This window comes from Colletotrichum spaethianum (assembly GCF_022836535.1).
Source record: "Colletotrichum spaethianum MAFF 239500 DNA, contig06, whole genome shotgun sequence".
Taxonomy (NCBI): domain Eukaryota; kingdom Fungi; phylum Ascomycota; class Sordariomycetes; order Glomerellales; family Glomerellaceae; genus Colletotrichum; species Colletotrichum spaethianum.
The window spans coordinates 342,616-364,871 of record NW_026054776.1 but is presented as its reverse complement, the minus strand read 5'-3'; the positions used below and the strand labels follow the sequence as shown (position 1 = coordinate 364,871).

At 54.3% G+C, this 22,256-nt stretch overlaps 8 protein-coding genes and 1 non-coding gene across 9 annotated transcripts; 4 read left to right on the top strand and 5 right to left on the bottom strand.

Moving 5' to 3' along the window:
* Positions 1–1,692: 1,692 nt before the first annotated feature.
* On the top strand, positions 1,693–1,765 carry ColSpa_tRNA_095. Its single transcript has one exon. It is a non-coding gene; the product is annotated as a tRNA-Lys (tRNA).
* A 428-nt stretch (positions 1,766–2,193) lies between these two features.
* On the bottom strand, positions 2,194–3,820 carry ColSpa_03136 (zinc-regulated transporter 2; the record flags this gene model as incomplete). Its single annotated transcript, XM_049269348.1, is given in 4 exon segments — positions 2,194–3,348; positions 3,367–3,431; positions 3,458–3,676; positions 3,784–3,820. 4 exon segments carry the CDS (start codon positions 3,818–3,820, stop codon positions 2,194–2,196), a joined length of 1,476 nt encoding a protein of 491 aa, XP_049125305.1.
* A 742-nt stretch (positions 3,821–4,562) lies between these two features.
* On the top strand, positions 4,563–6,246 carry ColSpa_03135 (aminopeptidase Y; the record flags this gene model as incomplete). Its single annotated transcript, XM_049269347.1, has 3 exons — positions 4,563–4,872; positions 4,899–6,067; positions 6,121–6,246. 3 exons carry the CDS (start codon positions 4,563–4,565, stop codon positions 6,244–6,246), a joined length of 1,605 nt encoding a protein of 534 aa, XP_049125304.1.
* A 1,208-nt stretch (positions 6,247–7,454) lies between these two features.
* On the top strand, positions 7,455–8,930 carry ColSpa_03134 (pyrimidine pathway regulatory protein 1; the record flags this gene model as incomplete). The annotated part of the gene is made up of 1 exon (XM_049269346.1): positions 7,455–8,930. The coding sequence occupies one exon, from the start codon at positions 7,455–7,457 to the stop codon at positions 8,928–8,930; it is 1,476 nt and encodes a 491-aa protein (XP_049125303.1).
* Positions 8,931–9,199: 269 nt separating this feature from the next.
* On the bottom strand, positions 9,200–10,900 carry ColSpa_03133 (uncharacterized protein; the record flags this gene model as incomplete). Its single annotated transcript, XM_049269345.1, has 1 exon — positions 9,200–10,900. One exon carries the CDS (start codon positions 10,898–10,900, stop codon positions 9,200–9,202), a length of 1,701 nt encoding a protein of 566 aa, XP_049125302.1.
* Positions 10,901–12,018: 1,118 nt separating this feature from the next.
* Positions 12,019–13,738, top strand: ColSpa_03132 (putative transporter; the record flags this gene model as incomplete). Its single annotated transcript, XM_049269344.1, has 4 exons — positions 12,019–12,225; positions 12,352–13,340; positions 13,406–13,511; positions 13,568–13,738. 4 exons carry the CDS (start codon positions 12,019–12,021, stop codon positions 13,736–13,738), a joined length of 1,473 nt encoding a protein of 490 aa, XP_049125301.1.
* A 690-nt stretch (positions 13,739–14,428) lies between these two features.
* Positions 14,429–15,269, bottom strand: ColSpa_03131 (uncharacterized protein; the record flags this gene model as incomplete). The annotated part of the gene is made up of 2 exons (XM_049269343.1): positions 14,429–14,838; positions 14,930–15,269. The coding sequence occupies 2 exons, from the start codon at positions 15,267–15,269 to the stop codon at positions 14,429–14,431; spliced, it is 750 nt and encodes a 249-aa protein (XP_049125300.1).
* Positions 15,270–15,586: 317 nt separating this feature from the next.
* On the bottom strand, positions 15,587–16,334 carry ColSpa_03130 (uncharacterized protein; the record flags this gene model as incomplete). The annotated part of the gene is made up of 2 exons (XM_049269342.1): positions 15,587–15,993; positions 16,085–16,334. The coding sequence occupies 2 exons, from the start codon at positions 16,332–16,334 to the stop codon at positions 15,587–15,589; spliced, it is 657 nt and encodes a 218-aa protein (XP_049125299.1).
* Positions 16,335–17,902: 1,568 nt separating this feature from the next.
* Positions 17,903–18,775, bottom strand: ColSpa_03129 (uncharacterized protein; the record flags this gene model as incomplete). The annotated part of the gene is made up of 2 exons (XM_049269341.1): positions 17,903–18,285; positions 18,439–18,775. The coding sequence occupies 2 exons, from the start codon at positions 18,773–18,775 to the stop codon at positions 17,903–17,905; spliced, it is 720 nt and encodes a 239-aa protein (XP_049125298.1).
* Between the last annotated feature and the right edge of the window lie 3,481 nt (positions 18,776–22,256).

The window sequence follows — 22,256 nt, the reverse complement described above, 5'->3', positions numbered from 1 at the left end:
GTAAGTTCCTGGTTATTGCAATGGCTTCTGGTTATTGACAGCAGATCAGTAAACAGTTGTTTTGGGGGAGAAAACCATGGTCGACTTGACCGGTATGACTGGCGTTTTATCCGCCCTCGTCGCCTCAAGTGACTCACTGCCCGAAATGTCAAGGTTGATTGACGTGACCTCTTCAGCCCGTGCCTCAATCTTTCCTCTCCTGGAGTGGCTGAACGCTATATCTGGCCAAAAGGTGGTTACTAGTGGTATGTTGGGCAAGCAAAATTGGCAAAACACAGGAACCTTGCGGTCCTGAAAGCTGCAAGGCAACATTTATAATGCGTTGTCTCCGTCATATGAACAACCTTATCATCCCATAAACACTGATATAGACAGCTTCCGCACGAGTTTCACACCAACCGAAAGCTTTTCTGTTTGTCGTGACGAAGGCCATTTCAAGTTGTGTCCAAATGAATTAATGGTATGTACTGATCCCTCAAGAGTCGCTCCTTCTTGCGCCCAACTTTTCAACTTCGTAAATATGAACACGTAAACGATATAGAATAAAACTAGCGGTGCGATGATACAAAAAAACAGGGTAGGCACTCATGCTTGTTCTTATTGCACAATGTAAGGGGGCTGCAAGGTCAAAATAGTTGCACAAAGCCATTCTGTGCGATTGACTTGGGGACATTAATCGTAATGTTTGTTTAGACAAAAGATAGATCAGGCAGTCACAAGCGACAAAGTCAAACATGCTATAAGCCTGTCCTAAGAACTCGTCTGGGTCGGTACCAGAAGCCAGGAATCGAGCCAAGAGAATTGCGTGTACCAACGACCAGTATCTCTGAAATATGCAAGGTGGCGGCCTTTGTGCTAGCCATAGTGTTGATTCCCGAGAAGACCTCACTCTCTTGACCTTGCGAATTGAAACAACCCAGAACTGGAGTGTCCCTTCGCATTCAATTGTGTCGACACTAGGCAGTTATTTACACAATCAGACGGTAATTAAAACATCGACAAGGCCAGGCGTAGGTGATGAATAACTCACCCCCAAGCTACAAATGCTGCCTAGGGAAAGCCGCCAAATAAATAGCTATACAAATCTAGTCTTTAATTGCCGGCATCGTAAGAGGCTAAGAAGGTAAAACACGGACTCCTAGTCTGGAATTTGGGGCGGCACGATATCACCTAGGTGCGGGCAGCTCAAAGCTCCACGACGTTATTCAACCGATTTATTTTGCCTGAGAATTGTCGCCCTAAGCACTGAATTCTTCGAATGCTACCAGTACCATGATAATCATCTAAGGATCGTATTAAACAAAACATGATGGTTTTCAAATGGGAGACTTTCTAGACAACTCCGTATTGTCTACATATTGATGGAGACGAGCAAATCAACCCCCCCCCCCCCTTCTCTTCTCTACTCTCTTTCTCCTCTACATCTTGTGCCCTCAAAATGAGACTGTTATCCAAAGGGACTACAGATCTTGTCATACTCTCCTTTGTAAAGATACTGATGAGGTGGACAAAGGCAGACCTCCGGGCTTTGACATGGGTCAGCGCCCGGACCACACACCCGGACCGCACGGAGGTGCCCCACTTAACCAGAGGAAAAAAATCTCTTCACAACACGGCCCCGTCCCTTCTTAAATGACTCAATTGCATCTCGCTTTCAACAACAGCAGGTCTTCGGATCAGCTCAAATAACCCGCCTTGCTAGCTCAATCGGTAGAGCGTGAGACTCTTAATCTCAAGGTTGCGGGTTCGACCCCCGCGTGAGGCTCAAATCCTCACCGCGATTGGCATAGCCACTCTTCGGGTTAACTTTTTTCTGCCTCTTTTGTCCCCTGTTCTGTAGGGGAAGAGAGTAGTTGTCTCTTTTCTCCCCATTCCACTGCTGCTAGCTCGGCCGTCTTGGACCACCCACCACCGCCTTGTTCAATTGACTGTCTGGTCATCTCTTGTGTTTTGTCATCGACATCTGTGCCACTTAGCCAACACTTGGGCTTACTTGTCCTATGTCCATAGTTCTAACTCAGCAAATGTCACGTCAAAATCGTATAGATGATATTGTTGCTACCGTCTTGAAGACAGGTCTGTCTAAGGCCATCTTGTAAGGGGCCAGTCGTTTAGAGAATGACCTTGGCCAACGTAACAAGGCTGTATTAGTGGCAGAAGCCTAATCTTCGCCTTGGTATAACTATGTAGAACTCAAGCAAAAGCCCCTACTATGGCCATGAGTGACGCCCCGCCAATCACAGCCATGTAGGCATTGAGCCGTTTTCTGCCTTGAAGAATCTTGTAGCTCTTCTCAGAGAGGAAGTCCTCCGCCAGTAGCTGGACCAGCCCAGCGAAGAGGAGCAAGCCTGCCGAGATAGAGTTCATGAACCCAACCATGAGCAATCCGGTCTGGCTCATGGGATCGTACAGATTATGCACAATCAAGCCGATGAGCTGACCGAGCGGTGTCGTCCCGCCGAATGCGAGAACCATGAGCCATGGACGGAGCGAGGACCTGGGTAATTGGATAGCGGCGATGCGGCTGCCGAGGGCAAGCCCTTCGAACGTTTGATGGAAGCTGATGGCAATGAGGAAGACAATGAAGGTCGGGCCAGTAGCTACCGAGATGGCCATGCCGATGAAGATGCTGTGGAAGAGAATGCCACCCTCCAACAGGAGACACTGCCGGAGGAGCTTGGTCTGCTCCTCTTCTGTGACGACCTGAGGCGCGTCCGGCATGACAGTAATCTTGGGGCGGCTACCAGGCGAACTTTGTCGTCTGGGTTCGTCGGCAGATGTGGGATTCAACTCGTTGACGTCGAGGTCAATATCGGACGCATCGTCGTCGAAGCTGTCGCGCCCGTTTGCGAGGCTGTTGTTCGCTTCCGCTTGCGTCGGCGTCGAGCTTGGTAGGGGCGAGGCACCGGCCATCAATCCCTGGGTCGACTCCATGTTATCGAGGTTGATGTCTTCCGGCCGGTGGGAACCATGTCTGTGCGATGCCATGCTCCCCGTCGCATGTCGGTCCGCTGTAGATTCGGCGCTGTCTTCTTCGTCCCAGTACTCGTACTCGTGCGAATGTGAATGAGAATGGCCGGCACCTCGGGTTGCCAAGTAGGACTCGAGCGCGACAACGGATAGTGCGGCTACCATGGCGACCAGCCCGGCCATCTGTGGGTAGCCTTGGTTGAAGATGAAGGGAAGGCATGGATCGGTGAGAGAGGTGAAGGCTGTGGGGAGAAGATGGACGAAGGATGTCGCGAGGAGCACGCCGGTGCCGAAGTGTTGGCAGTAGAAAAGGATTATACTCTGAGGGCGACCTTTCGATGTTCTTCGGGGAAGGAGGGGAATGCCGCAAGCTGTTGGCTGTTTGTTAGCATTGACTTTCGAGATCGCGAAGGGCGAGCCGCCCCAGTGTGCCATCATGGCCTCCGTATGTGTTGGCGAACCTGCGAAAGCCCAAGGCGTCACTTACAGATTGTGCTCAGCGCCAATATCAGGATCAGCGCACCAATGTGCAAAGCAGTATCATAAGATTCTTTTCTCGAGGAACCACACTGCGGTTTAGCGGCGTCGGCGGCGGCGGCGGCGGCGGCGGCGCCAGCAACTTCTGCGTTGGCGACAGCATGGCCGTGTCGTTTCGAGAGCTCAGCAAGGAGGAGCTCCGTCGGTATGGAGGCCCAGGAGGCGGCGTCTTCGGAAAAGGAAAAGTTAGTTAGTCAACAAGCCACCACAGTTTTGGGTCACAGCTACACGTGGAAGCTGAAGCCATCTCCGGCAGGACATCAGTAGCATACACACCTCGTGGCCATAGTCCCGAAGCTTCTGTATCACCCATTTTGGACGGCGGACGGATATGGTTTCTGGCTCAATATCATGGCGACCCTGCACCAAGACTATGCAGATGGTCGAAGAAAAGGAAGTGGCCAGACAAGGAAAGGGGGATGGATGATGCCTGGACTTCGTCCCAAGTTTGCGCTGTGGGACACGCGGGACCGAAAGAAAGCGTATTTGGCATTACTATGTAAAGTCGTGAGCAACCGTAACACAACGAGACACAGGCAGACACCACTAACACAGCCCAGGGAGGCGGTGCTCCCTGATTGCAGGCTTGCCGATTCCCCCTTGGTCCACTGTGTCCTTATTCCCCCCCTATGAAAACATGCGCATCGCCGCATCTGGGGGGCCGCTTGACCCCTTGGATTTGCTGAAAAACAGGGGTCGACGGGGTCCCAGGAGCACCTTGACAGCTGCAATCGGCGCAGGCCAACGTAATTGCCCAGCGAAGCGAGGGGCCAGGGCACCGCACCTTGACACGTTCATGTCTCCGCTCCCTCCGTGCTGTGCCTTATCGGCCGTGAACTTAGGTAAGCACATTCCGATAAGATAAGAGCTATGACGAAGATGGGGGCCTCGGCTCGATGACTAACCGATTCGCGATATCGGTCGTCTATCGCAACAGCTCCAACTGAGACCGTGACCCTCACACGCGACGTCTGTGACACACAGCTCTCCAACCTCGTCTTAACCTCATCTCAGCAACGTAAGGTTTGGACCGGGAACCCGAAAAATCACTCACAATGGCTGGAGCTCGTCGACTTCAATTGGCCGGATTGGCTCTGCTTGGTGGCGCTTCCGCCCTACAGATGCAGATGCAGGTACAGCTACCTGATCAACAAGCGCCGCTGATTGCCGACGAAACGCCTCTCATCTCGACATCTCCGTTGACCACGTCGTCGTCGTCCTCCAAGAAGCCTTTGGTTGAAACCGAGGCTCTCCAGGACACCATTACGGCTGACAACCTACTTGCGCGTGCAAAGGAGTTGTATGAGATTGCTAAGCTGGGAGAGGAGGAGTACAACCATCCCACGCGCGTTATTGGCAGCGATGGTAAGGCCGTCACCCCACCAGCCCAGCTTCGTTCACGCTTACCATCGAGATAGGTCATACCGGAACTTTGGAGTACATTTACTTCAACCTCGCCAAGCTGAGCGACTACTACAAGGTCTGGAACCAGACATTCCCCGCCGTCTCCGGCAATGTCTTTGAGTCTCGTCTCGTCGTCGGCGATCAGGTGCCCAAGTCCGCCTCGCCTATGGCCCTGACGCCGCCCACCAAGAACAAGGAGCCTGTGCACGGAGACCTGGTGTACGTCGAGAACGATGGCTGCGATGCCTCCGACTACCCCTCTCAAGTGAGCGGCAACATTGCCTTCATCCGCCGTGGCACTTGTGCGTTCGGCGCCAAGAGCGAGCAGGCCGGCAAGGCTGGTGCTGTTGCTGCTGTCGTTTACAACTACGAGAGCGAGACCGTCCACGGGACGCTCGGTACTCCTTCTCCCAACCACGTCGCGACCTTCGGCCTCGGCGGCGACGATGCCAAGCCTATCCTGGAGAAGCTTGGCAAGGGTGAAACTGTGGATGCCATCGCCTACATTGATGCCGTCGTGAACACGATCCAGACGACCAACATTCTGGCCCAGACGCTCGAGGGCGACCAGGACAACTGTGTCATGCTTGGCGGCCACAGCGACAGTGTTGCTGAGGGCCCTGGCATCAACGACGACGGCTCGGGCAGCTTGAGTCTTCTGGAAATTGCCACTCAGTTGACCAAGTTCAGCGTCAACAACTGCGTTCGCTTCGCTTGGTGGGCTGGTGAAGAGGAAGGCCTTCTCGGTTCCGACTATTACGTCTCTGTCTTGTCTCCGGAGGAGAACCAGAAGATTCGCCTCTTCATGGACTACGACATGCTCGGCAGCCCCAACTACGCCTACCAGATCTACAACGCCACCAACGCCGTCAACCCCACCGGCTCCGAGGAGCTGCGCGACTTGTACGTTGACTGGTACAAGGCCCATGACCTCGCCTACACCTTCATTCCCTTTGACGGGCGCAGCGACTACGACGCTTTCATCCGCAACGGTATCCCTGGTGGTGGAATCGCTACTGGCGCGGAGGGCATCAAGACGAAAGAGGAGGCCAAGCTCTTCGGCGGCAAGGCGGGTGACTGGTACGACCCTTGCTACCACCAGCTCTGCGACGATGTTGGCAATGTCAACTTGACTGCTTGGGAAATCAACACCAAGGTATGTTTTACAGTATTCCTGGCCTCTATTACATTGCTGACTTGGGTGTACAGCTGGTTTCTCATTCCGTCGCCACATATGCCGTATCGCTCAAGGGCTTCCCTGAGCGCGCCAAGGCGTCTGCTGCTTCTACCTATGCCAAGGACACCAAGTACCATGGCAGCAAGCTATTCATCTAGGTCGCGGCTAGCTTTAAGTCCTGTTAGGACACTAGGAAACTGTGTACACTATCTCGAATTCGACTGACCGGATTGCATGAGGTTTGATGGTGTCGGTACTGGAGCAGACTTGTAGGGTACATTGCGCATACAATTTCATGGGTGTTTTTCTAGAGATGGCATTGAGTCGATAAATAAGTACCTAAATACTGTTGTGAGTCTTAACCTGGGAGAAGATTTGTCCATCGACACAATTTCCATCATCGAAGAGTTCACTGCCAAGGAGCTGGGGAGATCCACCAGCCAGTGGAGGAGGCGGGGTGGTTGATTTGAAAACCCCGAGGGGAACTTCTACCCCAGACTTCCCACTTTCGTGGGTCCATTTCCGTCCATCATCCTTGGCGACTCTCCAACCGCATCATCACGGCAACTTCACCCGACCATCGCGTCTGAAACGACAAATACAAAATCCATGTCCAGTTGCTGCCTAACCTCTAGTCTCGACTCCAATGCCGTCCGGCTCCGTCAGTCGGACCGGCGCATGCCAGCGCTGCCACCGCAGAAAGGTCAAATGCGATCGCACACGGCCGTCGTGCGCGCCATGTGCCAGGATCAATGTCCAGTGTATGTACGCCGCAAGGGAACATCAGATACAACTTCGTCGACAGGACGTCGAGAGACTCGAGCAGCGCATACGAGATCTGCAGGCCGAGAACGACAATTTGACGGGGAGACTGGCTGGTATCCAACAACAACCGCAGCAAGCCAGCACCGACGACAGGTTGGCGACCCCGAACACGACATCGAGCCTGGGTCTACAGTCCGATGACACTCAGGCACCAGCCGGGAGTGGAGAGATCGCAAGCCAGGTCATTCACCTCTCACTTAATGCTGGCGGAGGTCGGGATTTTGTCGGTTCGACAAGCGGCTTGTTTCTAGCCAACTTATTGCAAACCCATAGCCAGTCCATGGGGCCCTCTTACCATGTTGTTGGCCAACAGTCCAGCTCAGCTTCCCGACAAATGAATCGATCAGGGAGTTTGGCATCCAGTGGAGTCTCGAGCCTGCTACCGAAAAGCCTCACAACAGAGATACTAGACGCCTATTGCAGCCATGACCGACTTTGCTACCCGTTTCTATCCCCTAAAGCATTGGATAGGGCCCTGAATGCTGTCTATGACGCAAGAAATACGGAGGGTGTAGATCCTGTGGATGGCTTCTTAATCGACATGACCCTTGCCATCGGAACAGCACAAGTACACAAAATGAACTGGAACGGCATCTGGGACGCTGAGGTTCACTATAACCGCGCCATGACACGACTTGGTGACGTGCTCTCTCGAGGGGGCATTACTGCACTGCAAGCATTGCTCCTAATTTGTCAGTATCGAATGGGCACCACTTCACACGACACGAGCACAAGCGTCTGGCACCTCATCGGTGTGGCCGCGAGGACGTGTTTCGAGCTTGGTCTGCACAAGGCAACTACTTATGCCCCTCCTCAGGCCCGTGACGGAGATGAAGGAGATTCTGCCGCGTGGCAAGAGGAGGTGGAGACCAAGCGGAGGTGTTTTTGGAGTGTAGTATCTATGGATCGCATCGCCAGTCTCATCCTCGGCCGGCCACTAGCCATACAACTGGAGGACATCGACGTCGAGCTCCCTCATTTCGACATGCCCGTGTCGGTGCTGCCTTCCCAACACTCACTATCAACCGCACCGTTTGGCACTCCCGAGTGGCACCTCGGGACCTCAATATTCGTCCACATAGTACGGTACAGGCTGATCTGTGGTAAGATCCTCAATATCTTACACCGGAGTCCTGGCGCAAGCCGAGAGTCCACCATTGTGTACGAGGACAGCCGGAGCACTTTGGTCGAGGAGCTCCGATCATGGCATGCAGAGACAACTAACCTACCGCTGATCCAAGCGGATGCGCCAATCGCCTCGCTGGCGAGTAGATCGAGCTTCCGCTCAGCTGAGTGGTACAGACTGCTTTATCACAACGGCGTTTTGATGCTGTTTCGCCCGTCTCCAACTCTCTGCGATGCGACAGGGAACAGCACTGTGCTACAGCACATGTTTGATTCATCGCAAGAAGCGATCAATCTCTACGCCAACTTGCATCGCTCAAGAAAGATTAATTACTCTTGGGTGACACTGCATTCCATCTTCATCGCTGGGCTATCGTACATATACGCCCTGCGCAACCATTTACAACATCTACAGAACCGAAACGTTTCGAATACGAATGCGCTCAAGGCCACTCTGCGGTCTACTCCGACCATTAGCCAGGTAGTCAACGACACTCGCGCTTGCTCAAAGGTTCTGGTGGCGGTGTCGGAGCGATGGGCAATGGCACGGAACTGCTCCGAAGTCTTCGACCGTCTCAGTGACGCCGTTGTTGCCGACGTTGTGGAGGCCCAAACGGGTCGTGCTTCCGCATCTTCCGACTCAACATATCCAGTCCAGTCTACATGCGAGTCTGAAGGTCAATTGCAACCGTCCATGGAGATGAACATGACGGATGCCATGTACGGACAGGCCAACCCAACCTTTGTTAATATGACGGTCGACGAGACTCTAAGAGATTGCTTCGGCGACCTGCAGAACATCTGTTACGACCAATACCACAGCGATGCCATTGCTCAGCTTTCTCAAGATTGGCTCTTTGGAATGGGAGAGACCCCAAGTCGTTACATTTAGCAATTCAAACAGAGTAGCAAGTACTATGATCAAAGAACTATTATGTTTAGGTCTACAGAAATTTACGTTGTCTATCATCCGACCCTCATATCCGCCCTCTCTGGAGGAAGACCCGTGGCACCTCGACGTACCTGCTTCGTAGGTATTCTGCAATACCTTTACCAAGACCATCTATACGATCAGAAGACGCGATGCCTCCATTCAGGTTATCTAGAATACGACTAATCGAACTCTAGTCAGCTCTCAGCCATGTCTAAGGCAGGCATTACTCACAAGTGCACAGCGTTAATGCCTGGAAACTCAACACGTTCCACTCTCCGATCTGGGTTGTTCTTGTACCAGTCATCGCCAAGTAGCTGCTTCAGACGAGAGACCGTCAACAAAGTTCGAAGCCAGGGATACTCATCCTCGTTGCGAACGAAGAAGCCGACATTCGAATTATCGGCCTTGTCACCCGACCGCCCGTGGACAATGCTGCCTAACGGCGAAAACTCCGTTGGCCCTAGTGAGAGTAGGTCGATTGGATCGGCAGTGTCTGCAGACGGGCGAAGAACCTTGTATGTCGCCGTGTTGCTCGGTGGCTGGACGGCTATCAACTCTCCAGTACCCAAAAGAACACGATGATCGATGGCCGACTGCGGTATTAGCGCCGGGAAGATCTCCATAAAACTCTTCGGATCCATCGTTCGAAAATCCAGCGACATGTGATGACCCGGATAACTCTGCATCCGCACGGCGTATATGGGAACCTTGAATTTGATGGCCGCAATGTCCTCTTTCTTCCGCGCCTGCGCGAATACCCGAAGCTGTACGGTGCCAGCTTGTTGAGAACTGGGGTTCGACACTTGCGTGCCGTATTGCTCGATACTAAGCCGGCTAAAGTTGCTATCCTTGAAGAGGTAAGCCAGCTGGTTCTTCATCATGGCAACCTTTTCATCCACGTCCAGACCATTGATGTAGAATGTGGCCTCGGCTTGATAACCGCCTTCCGCAGCGAACATCACCTTTGTCGTAGGCGGAGGAGGCAGACCTTTCGCACCCCAAACGCGGACACGATCTTCCCCTGAGCAATGTTGCTCCTCAACATGAACATGCGACAGATCCGCCACCACGTCTGGGTTGAGATAGAGGTGGCCCTGGAGCTCATACAGCAATTGAGCCGTAACCGTATGCCGAGTTACGTGCCCACCACCCTCCGCCGTTTTACTAATGACGCACTGCCCGTCACGACCAATCTCAGCAACCGGAAAAGCGAGATCAACTAGCTCTGGGAGGAAGTCCTTGAAGCCAGAGAAGTTGGCGCCCACAACGTACGGCCCGCACTCGATCAAATGTGCCGCCAGCAACGCCCCGGCAAGCTCCTCATGCTGATCTTCTCGCCAGCCGTAATACCATGCCGCGGCGCCCATGACGGGCGAGGCATCGGTGCACCGACCACAGATAACGATGCGCGCGCCCGCTCTCAGAGCCTCAACGATCCCCCAGCAGCCGATGTATGCGTTCCCGCAGCAAGGCTCGAAGGCCCAGTCGTCGAGGGTGGTCTCGGGATGATCCAAATGTGGAAACGTCAGGTCTTTGCTTTCCGACTTGTCCTTCAACAAACCAGATACATCGTCCCCCAGAACTGCAGCAACCACACTTTCAGGATATCCCTTCTGCTTGCAGAGCTTCTTGACTTTCTCGAATAGCGCAGTTGTGTTCAGTGCCCCGGCGTTGGTGACGACGCGTATTTCTTTGGTCATGATGTCGTCGATGCACTCCTCAAGCTGCTCGTAGAAGCCGTTCTCGTAGCCGAGGTTCGGATCAACGTCACGCTTGGTGATTGCGTTCCAGGCGATGTTCATCTCGGAAAGCCAGTCGCCTGTGATGACCTGGATGTTGCCCGAGCGGATCATACGCGCCATGGCGTGCGGGTGATCGCCCGTTGCGCCGGAGACATTTCCGATTCTGATGGAGGGTTTTTCAATCATTGTTGGCGGTCTTTGGGTATAAAGAGGGTAGAAGAGAAGGAAAAGGGGTCGAGAATCACACCGAGGATTTCAAGGAAGACTAGGACTGTCAGGATGAAGACACAGTTCGCGCTGCTTTCATATGCAACTTGAGAGCTACTGCTTTACACGCGCCGACGGATTTCTGAGAGATGAGGAACCACATGAGAAAACCTAATGGTATCTTCCGTCTAACATCGCGGATTGCTGCTGATTGCGGATCAATAGCCGAGCCAAGGGCAACGTACTTCTGAGTGCGCTCGTTTTGCCTGGACATCCTTCAAGATCCACCGAGATAGAGCCCCATTGACTCAACAATGGCTACCTGGTCCAAGGTTTCAACTGGAGGGCTATTTTGGTAAGTCTGACTATGGGTGCGAGATGCATAGATACACGTCTGCAAGAGCGGCATCCGCGACCGAGAAGATGGGCGCGGACGCCGAGGCCGAAAACACCCCACAAGGCCACTCTTCCAGCCTCTCAACACTTTGCCAGTGATCAATCCGTCAAATGCGAGCATTGCAATGGCACTCGGTCTCATTGGCTTAGCTGCGGAGGACCAGCCGTTCCGGTCTACCCCCAGTGTCTCGATCCACCGGGGTTGCGGGGGTTGGGAGGGCGTTCACTGATTACAGTTGAAATTGGAGTTGCAGGAGACCAGCGTCTTGGCATAGCGAGGCCAGTGATCCTTCTGGCGCACAGCGCGGGGACAAGACTGATCATTGTCCTTTTCAGCCTTCGGCGCCGCTGGCCGAAGGGGACATTTGCCGCTTCGTGCTTCCGCAGTGACTGCAACATTGCGCTGCCGTCACGCTGAATCCAGCGTTATGGAACCCCCACCAGACTATGCACACATCCATTGGGAACCCCCAGATATCCGGTAGCCAAGAATCCCAAATCCGGGGTTGCTGCGGGGAACGAAAGAGTTTAGAGCTCCAGCGGTTTGAAGTGTGTAGCTCAAGAACAAATACAAGCTTGATCCCCCTGACCAGATTTCTGTGTGCAAGAACATGTCCTGTGCGCTCTGTTGGCAAGACTCGATCTGATTCACTTTGTCATTTTTGCAGACGTCAATAGTACCGACACTTCTCACTGTCACAATGGCGACGCAGACGGATTCTGTCGCCGCGGGCCAGCCAGCCCAGTCTGCGGCTGACATTGAGAAGCAGCAAGTATTGCACCAGGAACATTCTCACGTGTTGGATGACGAGAAGAGACCTGCTGTGACAGCTGACTATTCCGGAGCCGTGGCCAAGACTGATCCCGCAGAAATCAAGCTTGTGCGAAAGTTGGACCTCTGGGTCATGGTGAGTCGACAGAGTCTTGAGTAGCTCCTCACGACTTCTTCTAACCTGTTATCACTAGCCGACTTTATGGCTCATGTATTGGCTAAAGTAGGTCCAAGTCTGCTTTAACCCAACCTGTCGACGCAGCTAACGGCCTACAGCTACCTTGACCGCAACGCCATCGCCCTTGCTCGTCTCAACGGCCTTGAGAAGCAGCTCGGCCTCAGCAGCGTTGAATACTCCACCTGCGTCTCCATCCTCTTCGTCGGCTATATCCTTGGTCAGATCCCGAGCAACATGATCCTCACCCGCGTCCGGCCCTCCTGGTACATGGGCGGCTTCATGATGGCCTGGGCCGTCGTCAGTGCCCTGACCGCCATCGTCAAGGACTACAAGGGTCTCGTGCTCACGCGTTTCTTCCTCGGTGTGGTCGAGGCGCCATATTACCCCGGTGCTCTGTACATCCTGTCCATCTTCTATACCCGCAAAGAGCTTGCGACGCGGATCAGCGTGCTGTATTCCGGCAACATCCTGGCCACCGCCTTCGCGGGGCTCATCGCGGCAGGTGTCTTCCACGGCTTAGAGGGCGCCCACGGGCTCGAAGGTTGGCGCTGGCTTTTCATCCTTCAAGGCGCAGTGACCTTTGTAATCGCCATGGTCGCCTGCTTCACTCTCCCTGATGAGCCCCTGACGACGCGCTGGCTCACCCACGCGGAACGGCAACTGGCCCACGCCCGGATCGAGCGCGACACCGTCGGCGCGCGCCTGCAGAGCAGCACATGGGCGGGCCTCCGCGAGGCCATTGTCGACCCGAAGGTGTGGGTGTTTATCTACATGCAGCACATGCACCTGGCTACCAATGGGTTCAAGAACTTCTTCCCGACGATCGTGGAGACGCTAAATTTCAACACGACGATCACGCTGGTGCTGACGTGCCCTCCGTACTTGATCGCGGGCGTGCTGTCGATCGCGTGGGCGTGGAGCTCGGGGAAGTACAACGAGCGGACGTGGCATATTACGATTTCAAAGTGCGTTGCGCTCTTTGGGTTTGTGTTGGCTTGTGCGACGATGAATACGGGGGCTCGGTATTTCGCCATGGTTGTTTTCACGGTGGGAACGTACGGTGTGAACTCGATGTAAGTGATTCGATCCCTTAGTCCCATTCCGATGCCAAGGAGGTTGCTGACCAACTCGTTTGAAGTTTGCTCGGTTGGGTTGGAAGTACGTGCGGACAGACGAAGGAGAAGAAGGCTTCGGCGCTGGCGATTGTCAACACAAGCGCCAGTATTAGCTTCATTTGGACTCCGGTAAGCCCGCTGGCTCGTCTCGCTTGTGACGAGGCTATTACTAACGAAACTTGCAGTACTTGTGGCCTACATCAGATGCCCCGAGATATGTCATCCCTATGGCCAGCAGCGCGGCTTTTTGCGTTGCATGTGCCGCTGGCGCGTGGTTGATGAAGTGGATGCTTGTGAAGGAGAATAGGAAGATTCGGCGAAGTGACCAGGAGGCGACTCTGTTTTACGCATACTAGCAGGTTATCCAGTAGACTTTAGTTACTTTGTGTTCAGCGTTGGTAGTAATGTCTATGTCAGAAGTCATTGAATTGTTACAATATGCCACATTGCAGTGCATATTGCTTGGCGTTGACCTTGCACGTTCAAGTCGTAACAGTCCAATCATGGACATCGTGTGATTAGATCTATCCAATCGTTCATATTCTTATAAAAAAAATCCCCGGTGAACCCAGGGATGGACTTGAGTTCTTCGAATGCACTCAATGCGGTCCTCAAAGCCGGCGTCTTGCTGGCTAATGGTCGTGAGCTAGATGCGTGAGTGTTAATCATTATACACTTCGCCTTCCTCTGTTCTTTATTACAGTGCAAGCCAGCGCCTGCTATTGAACTTGCTTTCTATGAATGTTTGGCCAAAACATTGAAAACGGCATTGAATGTATCCTCGTATATCTGCTTTATTTAGCTATGAAATGGAATTAGAGCGCCTGAGAACGGAGCTGAAGCCTAGCTCATAGACAATGATGAGTGCTGAATAACTAAGACCAAGCATCAGAGCCTCGATATAACAATATTGGGTATTTCTTTAACAATCCCTCTGTCCTGGCCGCACCTACTTGAGAGATGCTGTCACATAGAGATGCTGTCACATAGTTTAACTATGCCCCATTCAGCCATTAATACAACCACTGATTCCCAGGCCACATCTATCAGCCCGCTTTCTTCAGGTTGGGTGCACCTGGACCACCATCATCTTCAGCTTTCCGCTTATTGCAAGGCTGCTCGCCCAAAAACTGAACCTCTGGCTCATCATCGTCGTCATCATCCTCATTCTCGTCAACCTCATCTTCATCGGAATTTCCATCTTCCTCATGCTCCTTGACTTCTTGCACATCACTCAGATTCCCCTCCACAAACCCAAACTTCCCTTTTCTTCTCGATTTACACGGGTCTGCTTCGTGCGGTCCCTTGCAACAACCCCTCACTTGGCCGACGCGGTCACAGCACGTCCACTTGAAGCCATCCGGAAACGCCTCACGGTACTCAACAGTATCGATTGCCCTCTCGTCCTGATCCTCGTCCGCCCAGAAATCGTCATCCCAGTGCAAAGCAAAGAATCCTGTACAAAGAGTTCGGAATGCTAGTCAGAGCCAGGGGTTCTCATAGACGGTTGCAGTCTGTACGGTTTCCAGGAACAACGGGCTGCTTACCTGGGTGGTATTGGCAGTCTTCTCGGCCGTTGTTTTCTGTTGGATTGAACACCGCATTGCACTGGACGCAAATAGCGGACCTGGCCGAGCCGCTACCAGATCCAGCGTCTTGCGTTGTCTGTGCCTCTTCGGCCTTGCGCAGTTTCCGAGAGAGAAACACGGCATCTCTGCGAATTCTCTCATCATGGCAGAGCGCAACCAACACCGACCGTGCCTGATCCGCCGATAACGCCCGAATGTCGTCCATCTGTTTTTTCTTCTTGGCAGTTCTCTTCTCTTCTTGCTTTCTCTCCTCTTCTGCCAAGAATTCGCGCAACCACGGATGTTGCGTCAAATACATGACGTTTGTGTTGCGTAGTGTCGCCTGTAATTCTTTCGAGCAGTAGCCTTGAACAAGACCAAAAAGTGGCTATCGCGTACAAGGTTAATTTAGCAAGACAGGTGTGCGGATAGTTGACGTGAAGAGCCATCAATCTCCAAGTCCGACGCGTTTCCACAAGAGTCTTCACGCGTCAACGACAGGGGTTCCACCAAGATTAACGATCGGTGGGGTCGGAACTAGCAGCATCCGAAAGCCTCGCGCCCGTACAATCAATAGTACCTGGCTGGTCTTCACAGCAGCTAATGGTCTCGTCACATCTTGAGCTTGGTCACCGATTATTCAAAGATGCCCAGACCATACCCGTCGGCGCCTTTCTTTGCCTTGGCCGCATCGCCGTCATCGAACTCCTCCTCGGCTTTGCGCTTGTTGGAACTCTGCTCTCCTGGAACCTCGCCCCCAGGCTCTTTGCGTGACATGCTTTCGGCCTTACTCAACCTGGCTTTAATGCGGGCAACTGCAAGCGCCAGGCTGTGTGCAGTCGCTTCGGCAGTTGTTATTCCTTTGGCCTCGTGTCTCCCCTTCTCGCACCCCTCCACGTCCCCCACGCGCTCGCAGCAGCTCCATCTGAATCCTTCGGGACAATCTTTGCGATTTGCGTCGCTATCTCTTTCATAATATGGGTTGCCATCGTCGTCGTCTATCGTATCCCAGAATTCGAGATCCTCGTCCAATTCGAAATCCCCTATGCCGTGAGTTAGGCAATGATCCAACATATGTCATCAAAAGCCCAGCAATTGAAGCTGGGCTTGCAACGCTAACATTGTTACTCTTACCCGGGTGATAACAACACGCGTCAGGCCCGTTATTGTCTGTGTCGAACTCCTTCTCGCAGTTCGTACAGACGTCCGTCTTTGGGATGTTTTGGTAAATGCCGAGGACCTTCCTTCGGATCATTTCGTCGTCGTCGCAGAGGAAATACAAGACCGTTCGAGCATCGGCCTCTGGTATACATGCCACGGCCTTGAGTTCCTGGATTTTTTGTGAAGCCTGGTCGCCATCACGTTGCACGGCATGCTCCGCCATTGTTTCTGATGTGACTGCTGCCGGCCCAAAACTAAGCTAAGGCGTTTCCTTCACCAAAACGTTGCGATATCGGACGCGGGCGAGCGTTATCTGTGCTGCCTCTACATAAAATCTGGCAGAGAAAGACGTTGGCACCGAACCAAGACTACAAAGTCAATGGGGGCACAATAGACAGTCGAAGTGAACGTTGTAATTTCTCCAAACTCCTCGAGTTGAATATAAATTATCGACAATTAGACTCCTGGACGCGCTTCCATGGCTTTCCACACGTGTGCGGACGGGGAACAGTCCAACCTTGAAACTCCAGACCGGCACGACGGAAGAGAAGCATTTCGGGGGTTCCCTGACTTTGCCTCGGGCGAATCGCGCACACAGACACGGTTTCTTTTCCCGTGCCTATCCCTTCTTCCATCCCCGGTCCTCCGCCGATCAGGGTTTGCCGGGGAACCTCGGATGTTCAGGGTAACCCCTGCTGCCCAGGAAGCTCTTCCGTCCCCTCATTCATTGGATTTCCCTATGCGACCGACCTGCTGTGGTAACACCAGCTTACCGCTCTCAGGGGCGTCCAGAGCTCCCTCGCCTGGCGTGTGAGACTGCTTTGCACTACGCCTACCGGGCGCTGTGAAGCGAATGTCTGGCACCGGCTAAACTGCTTCTGGTGTCCCTTGCAGAGGGTGCGCTGCAGATGATATCGGGCCCCGGATGCACTTCCGTCTCACTACCGCGTCGGACTCGCATGTCGTGTTTGTGGAACCCGCCACCGCCGGTCTGTGAGTCGAACGAACACATCTCGATCCCTACGCAGAGTGCTCTCATCATCTTCATTTCTCAGAATCGTGCTCCAAAGGAGTGTGCTTGTATATACATTTGTGCAAAGGAAATAAAACAGGTGATTCGGGATCGCCCCAGGTTTGTGCGGTTCTAATCGACATGCCCTCCGCCCGGGTATCTGTTTCATCATCATCTCCTTGTTTTTTCCTTCTTTGTTTGGCAACGGCCAAATTGCATCGACACGCTTTGCCCCTCCCGATCTTCATGCTGTCTCCCCTGGTTTTTATGCTTGTGCTTGTGCTTGCGCTGTGCTGTTTGCTGTGTGCTGTGCGCCAAATGTTCTTCCCGTCCTGCCCGGTTGGATCCGATTTGATGATCCGCAAAGTAATGTGTAACCCGATTGAAAGAAGTTTCCCTAACCATCCAACACCCAGATTTGCCTTCCCGTCAAGTGTGTACCAGATTTGCCAATGCTATGCCTCCCAAAGAATGCTTGCCTTCGCTTCGTTTCAACTCGCTCGCTGTGACATGTTCCCATCGACTGCGGCCCCGTCAGTCGACCGGACGGCTTCGCTTTCAGATCCGGCGTGTCGGCCGCGGTGCCTTGCCAGATCGTTTGACCGACCGACCGTAGCAGGGCCGCGGGGGAGACCGGGACCCATCCGATTGACCGAAACCCTAAATTAGAATCAAAAATCCCCAGGACCGGTCGACCCGGGCCGGTTGCAGTCAGAGGAACCATCGAAGAGGGCAAACCTCTGTGCTATTCTCGTTTAATCGAAAACCTTCTTCGGACTTCACTGCTGGTGCTGATGTGACGGGTGCTGTTGATGCTGCTGGTGCGTCGGCAACTTGCGGGTTTCCTGAGGACTCGTGATCTTGTAATGCTGCTGACAGGGCGGTTGCAGTTCCTGCGGTGCGTCAAGCTCCAGCGATGCGTCGAGCTCCAGCGGGTCGTCTTCGAGGTCGGAGAGTTCGTTGCCGCGGCCCTTCCTGCTCCTGTCCGGGTTGGACTCGTGCTGACCACGGACGCAGCCCTCCCTGTCGCCGAGCCGCTCGCAGCAGCACCATCGGAACGCCGCGGGGTACTCGGCGCGGTTTGATTCCGTGTCCAGTTCGTCCGACGATACTTCGTCCCAGAGCGTGGGTATTTGGGTCTCATCCCAAAGCTCCAGCTCGCCTACGGGTGTTACGAGTCAGTATCGTGTCTCGTTAGAAAAACCAACGTAACCTCCTTCTCCAGAGTCTTAAGAGCACGACGGTGGCTTTGCCCGGAGGGGAAAGAAAAAAAAAGAGACGTCGGCTTGCCGACTCGTCCGTCAGTTCTGCTCACCTGAGTGGTACCAGCATGCCCCAAAGGCGTTCTCGTCGTCTGTGAAGATGCAGTCACACTGGACGCAGATCTTGGGTTCGCTGGTGACCTTTCTCTTCTTCGGATTCGACGGGCTGGTGACGGAGCCGGGGCTCTTGACGGAATCCTGCCCGCGGACGTCGGCCTCGAAGCGCAGCAGCCGGCCGAGCTGCCTCAGCGCCTGTGCCCGTACCCGGCGGTCGTCGCACAGCGCCACGAGGATGGCACGGGCGACGGGCGCGGGCGCTTGGGCGAGGCCGTCGAGGTCCGGAGCGAAGAACGGCGGCGATGACTCTACGGGAGACGATGTGAAAGCCATTGCCGGGGTGGGAAAGGCAGCAACACCACCAGACGACGACCAGTTGGTTTGGGGAGTTTTTTTTCTTGATGAGGCTCTGGGACCTCGGGGGGAGGGTATTTCTGGGTTCTGGGTTCTTGTCGCCGGAAGCCCTTCCCCGGATGTGTCAGCTCACGGATGCATTAGCAACAAAGTGTGTCTTCAAGGCTCCCAAGGGGGTGGTGGGAGGCAATTGGAGGTCGGCCGCGTCCGAGAAGGGAAGGGGGAATGGGACGGGGATGCGGGTGCGGTGGCCGGGATGCAGGTATTGGGCGGCAGAGGTGTGTAACGTGGACGGTGGTGGACGGGGTAGAGTTGGCGGTTCCAGTCGATCCGTACTTCTTGGGCACAGCAGAGGAAGAGAGACAGAGACGGGGACAGATGCACACTTCTCCTTGCCGGCCGGCTGGCTGGTCTAAGTCTACTTTAGCCAGTTGGGGATTTGCCTGGGACTTGGCTTGCTGGGACCAACTTGGGTAAAAGCTCGAGGCCCCCGGTCTCAATGGGTGGCTGACATGAGGTGGTGGGATGGAGGGGAGGGGCCCGGCCGGGGATAGAATCACATTGCTCCAGCGTTCCACGGTGGCAGCGTGTGCATTGCCGGGACACGGAGGAGACAGCTCGAAGAGGGTGGTGGTGGTGTGGGATGGGAGTCCATGACCTCACGGAAGACGACAGAAGATCCGCCAGCGGCGACTTGCGGGGTCACAAGTAGAGAGACACAGAGAGAGAGAGAGAGTGTGTGTGTGTGTGTGAGGACCTTGGAATCGGGGGGAGGGCGTGTGTCGTTGACATTCAGGGCTGCTCCGCGGCCTGCAAGATGCCCGTTTGAGCAATGAGGAAGGGATCCAGGGGCCGGCTCGTGACCATTCACGAACTTCTGTCATATTTTCGAGGCGAGGCTTGCGCCTCCCAGGAGCCCTAGCCGTTCGTTTTGGCCTGGATCATATGTAGCCGAACCATGCCATGCCACGGCCAGACCCAGACCAAAGCAAAACGTAACCAAAGGCAAGCCGGCAGGCCATCACTCTCGCCTGCTGATGTGGTGCTGTGTATGCGGTGCCATGTCTCGCAAACTGGGCTTGACCCGGCCTTTGACTGGTAGTCAGTCTGCCAGCAAATCACGGCTCTCGGAGTGCCACGACACAACCATTCTGGATCCCTGTGAAGTTGGAACAGTAATCTCATTTTCTGGATGGGAAATTTCGCCGAACGGCGTTTGCCCGACGGTTGCCGCCTTCTGCTGCAATTCCAGAACTGGATCAGAGGAGATCAGTGGATGCACGATGGCGCATGGCGTCATGTACGACGGTACAAATGCAGGCACCGATGTCTGCCGCGGCGTCCGTGTCGCAAAGAGCCAAAGCAGATAGCTCGCCCCAGTCGGGGGGAGAGACAGAGAGGAGGCAGAGGGAGAGAAAAGAATAGGGCTGTCGGGTCTGGAGTATGGAGATTTTTTTTAATGGGGTGCGGCAAACGCGCGTAGCGACAATAAATTCAAACTTGGCCACAGCTTTCTGCCAGGGACCTGACGACTCATGCGTCGTCCTCTGGGCCTCTGGGGGCCCTGTGGATGCCCATGCAATGTGGTTCGTTTTGTTATTAGCTAGGGTCGGTGGCACTAACATCGGATCGCCTTGGAACAAGAACACCAACACTAACATTTAGTGTAGACCAGATCAGATGGAGGGGGGGAAGGGGGCCGGCGCGGCTGTCCACTCCTGTTGCATCAAAGGCGACGGACAAACGCCATCAGTAACAAAGACTAACGCCAGGACTGAACGGTCCAACGTAAATCCCCTTTCTCGTCGCAGGGCCCGGTCGGCTGGGCGGCTTCTACCCCGAGATCTGGTAATGTATGCGACCGCATCAGCGATCAGAGTACCGGTAGAGGCACAAGGGGCGCGCGCGAGAGCTGGGCTTCTGCCCGCCTGCGGGCCGATCCTGTCTTGGCTTTCTTCTCTGGCCTTTAAATCAGCTCCGGCCCCCCGTTGCTTTTGCGCTGGGAGGTTGCACGAAAGCGATTCGTCAGGGACCGAACCAGTCCCGAAAGGCAACGAGGAAGAAGAAATAATACTGTCACACCGAAACGTCCGACGACACTCGGTGAGGAACAACGCGCTCACCAACCTCGCCCGCACGCCTCGTGTATCCATTGGCTCTCTTCGCTGCCCTTCATAATGTCTCAATTAAGATGCGAGAGGTGCCAGTGTTGGTACCGTTGCCAGCGGAGAGGAGGCGACAGGGAGCCGTCGTGCGGGAAGACCAAGACCAAGACCAGATCACGACCTTGCAGGCCTCGATGGACGGGACGTCCCTGCGAGGCGACCGATTTGCTGTGCCGCCAGGACGGTACGGCGCTGCTGAGAGTTACAGACGATGAGCAGCTTGCCGGATTGTCGTGGTTGGCCCTAGTCGCCTGTGCCCGGAATGGTGCGAGAGATTCGGACGTTTCGCAGTGGTCTCGATGTGTTCCAACCGGAGGAATGCCCATAATCATATGGTTTGTTGAAGACGATGCCGCAAATCGCCGCAATCAGTCTCCAGCTCGCTCGAGGAACCATGTCACCGTAAAGAGCGGTGGAATGCACAATGGCCCTGCGGTAGTTGAGTTTGGCTCTCGGGGCACGGACAAACGGAATATTCCCGAATCTCGTCGGATCCATCCATCACTTGGGCGCCCATCTTATCATTAGGATAGCACTGTCCTTCCCTGCCTTTGTACACTAGGGAAGAGAACTGATGATGTATCTAGGGTAAGATCAGGGTCGGTCAAGCTTTCCTCGTGCGCGCAACTCTTTCTAACCCCCCGGGGCAGCTGCACATGTCATCTTTGCCCAGAAGCCGACGCGGCCCGTCGCTTTCCCTTCTGTTCATTTTCCATCAGAGGGCCGCATTCTTGCGCCGCTCCTTGTTATTTCAACGACACGCGAGACGAGTGTTTCTATCGACCCTGCGTCGTCAGTTATCAGAAAACATCCGAGGCCGCCGGCGAACTGCTGACCGAATTCTGCCACTGACGTTGAACGTCCATTTTCTCTACCGGGTCCCCGGTGTCTTGAAATAGTTGGACGCCGTTGTCTCGGACCTAGTAAAGGGAGAGGGAGTGAAACCCTCCAGTACCTATAGCATTGCATTCTGTTGTGTTTTGGCAGCGCCGCTGCTTACGCTTGTCTCACCATGTTTCCACTCGAGCGGTTCCCGTCCCGCCCAGCCGTTTCCCAAATTGCCTCCGCTGGGTTCGTCTTGCAAGTCGAATCCTTCACCGCTTCAGAACGAGGGCGGGAATGGGCACGCATCGATTCGCGACGGCGGCGACCCGTGCCATGCCACCTCAGACGTCTGAACAAGCTATTCTGACCAGTCAAACAACCGTCAATGAGACAGCCCTCATTTCAATGATGGCAAACGTGGCGCCAGCATGTGGAATCCAAGGTAGGCAAGTATCGCGGGTTGCACAAAC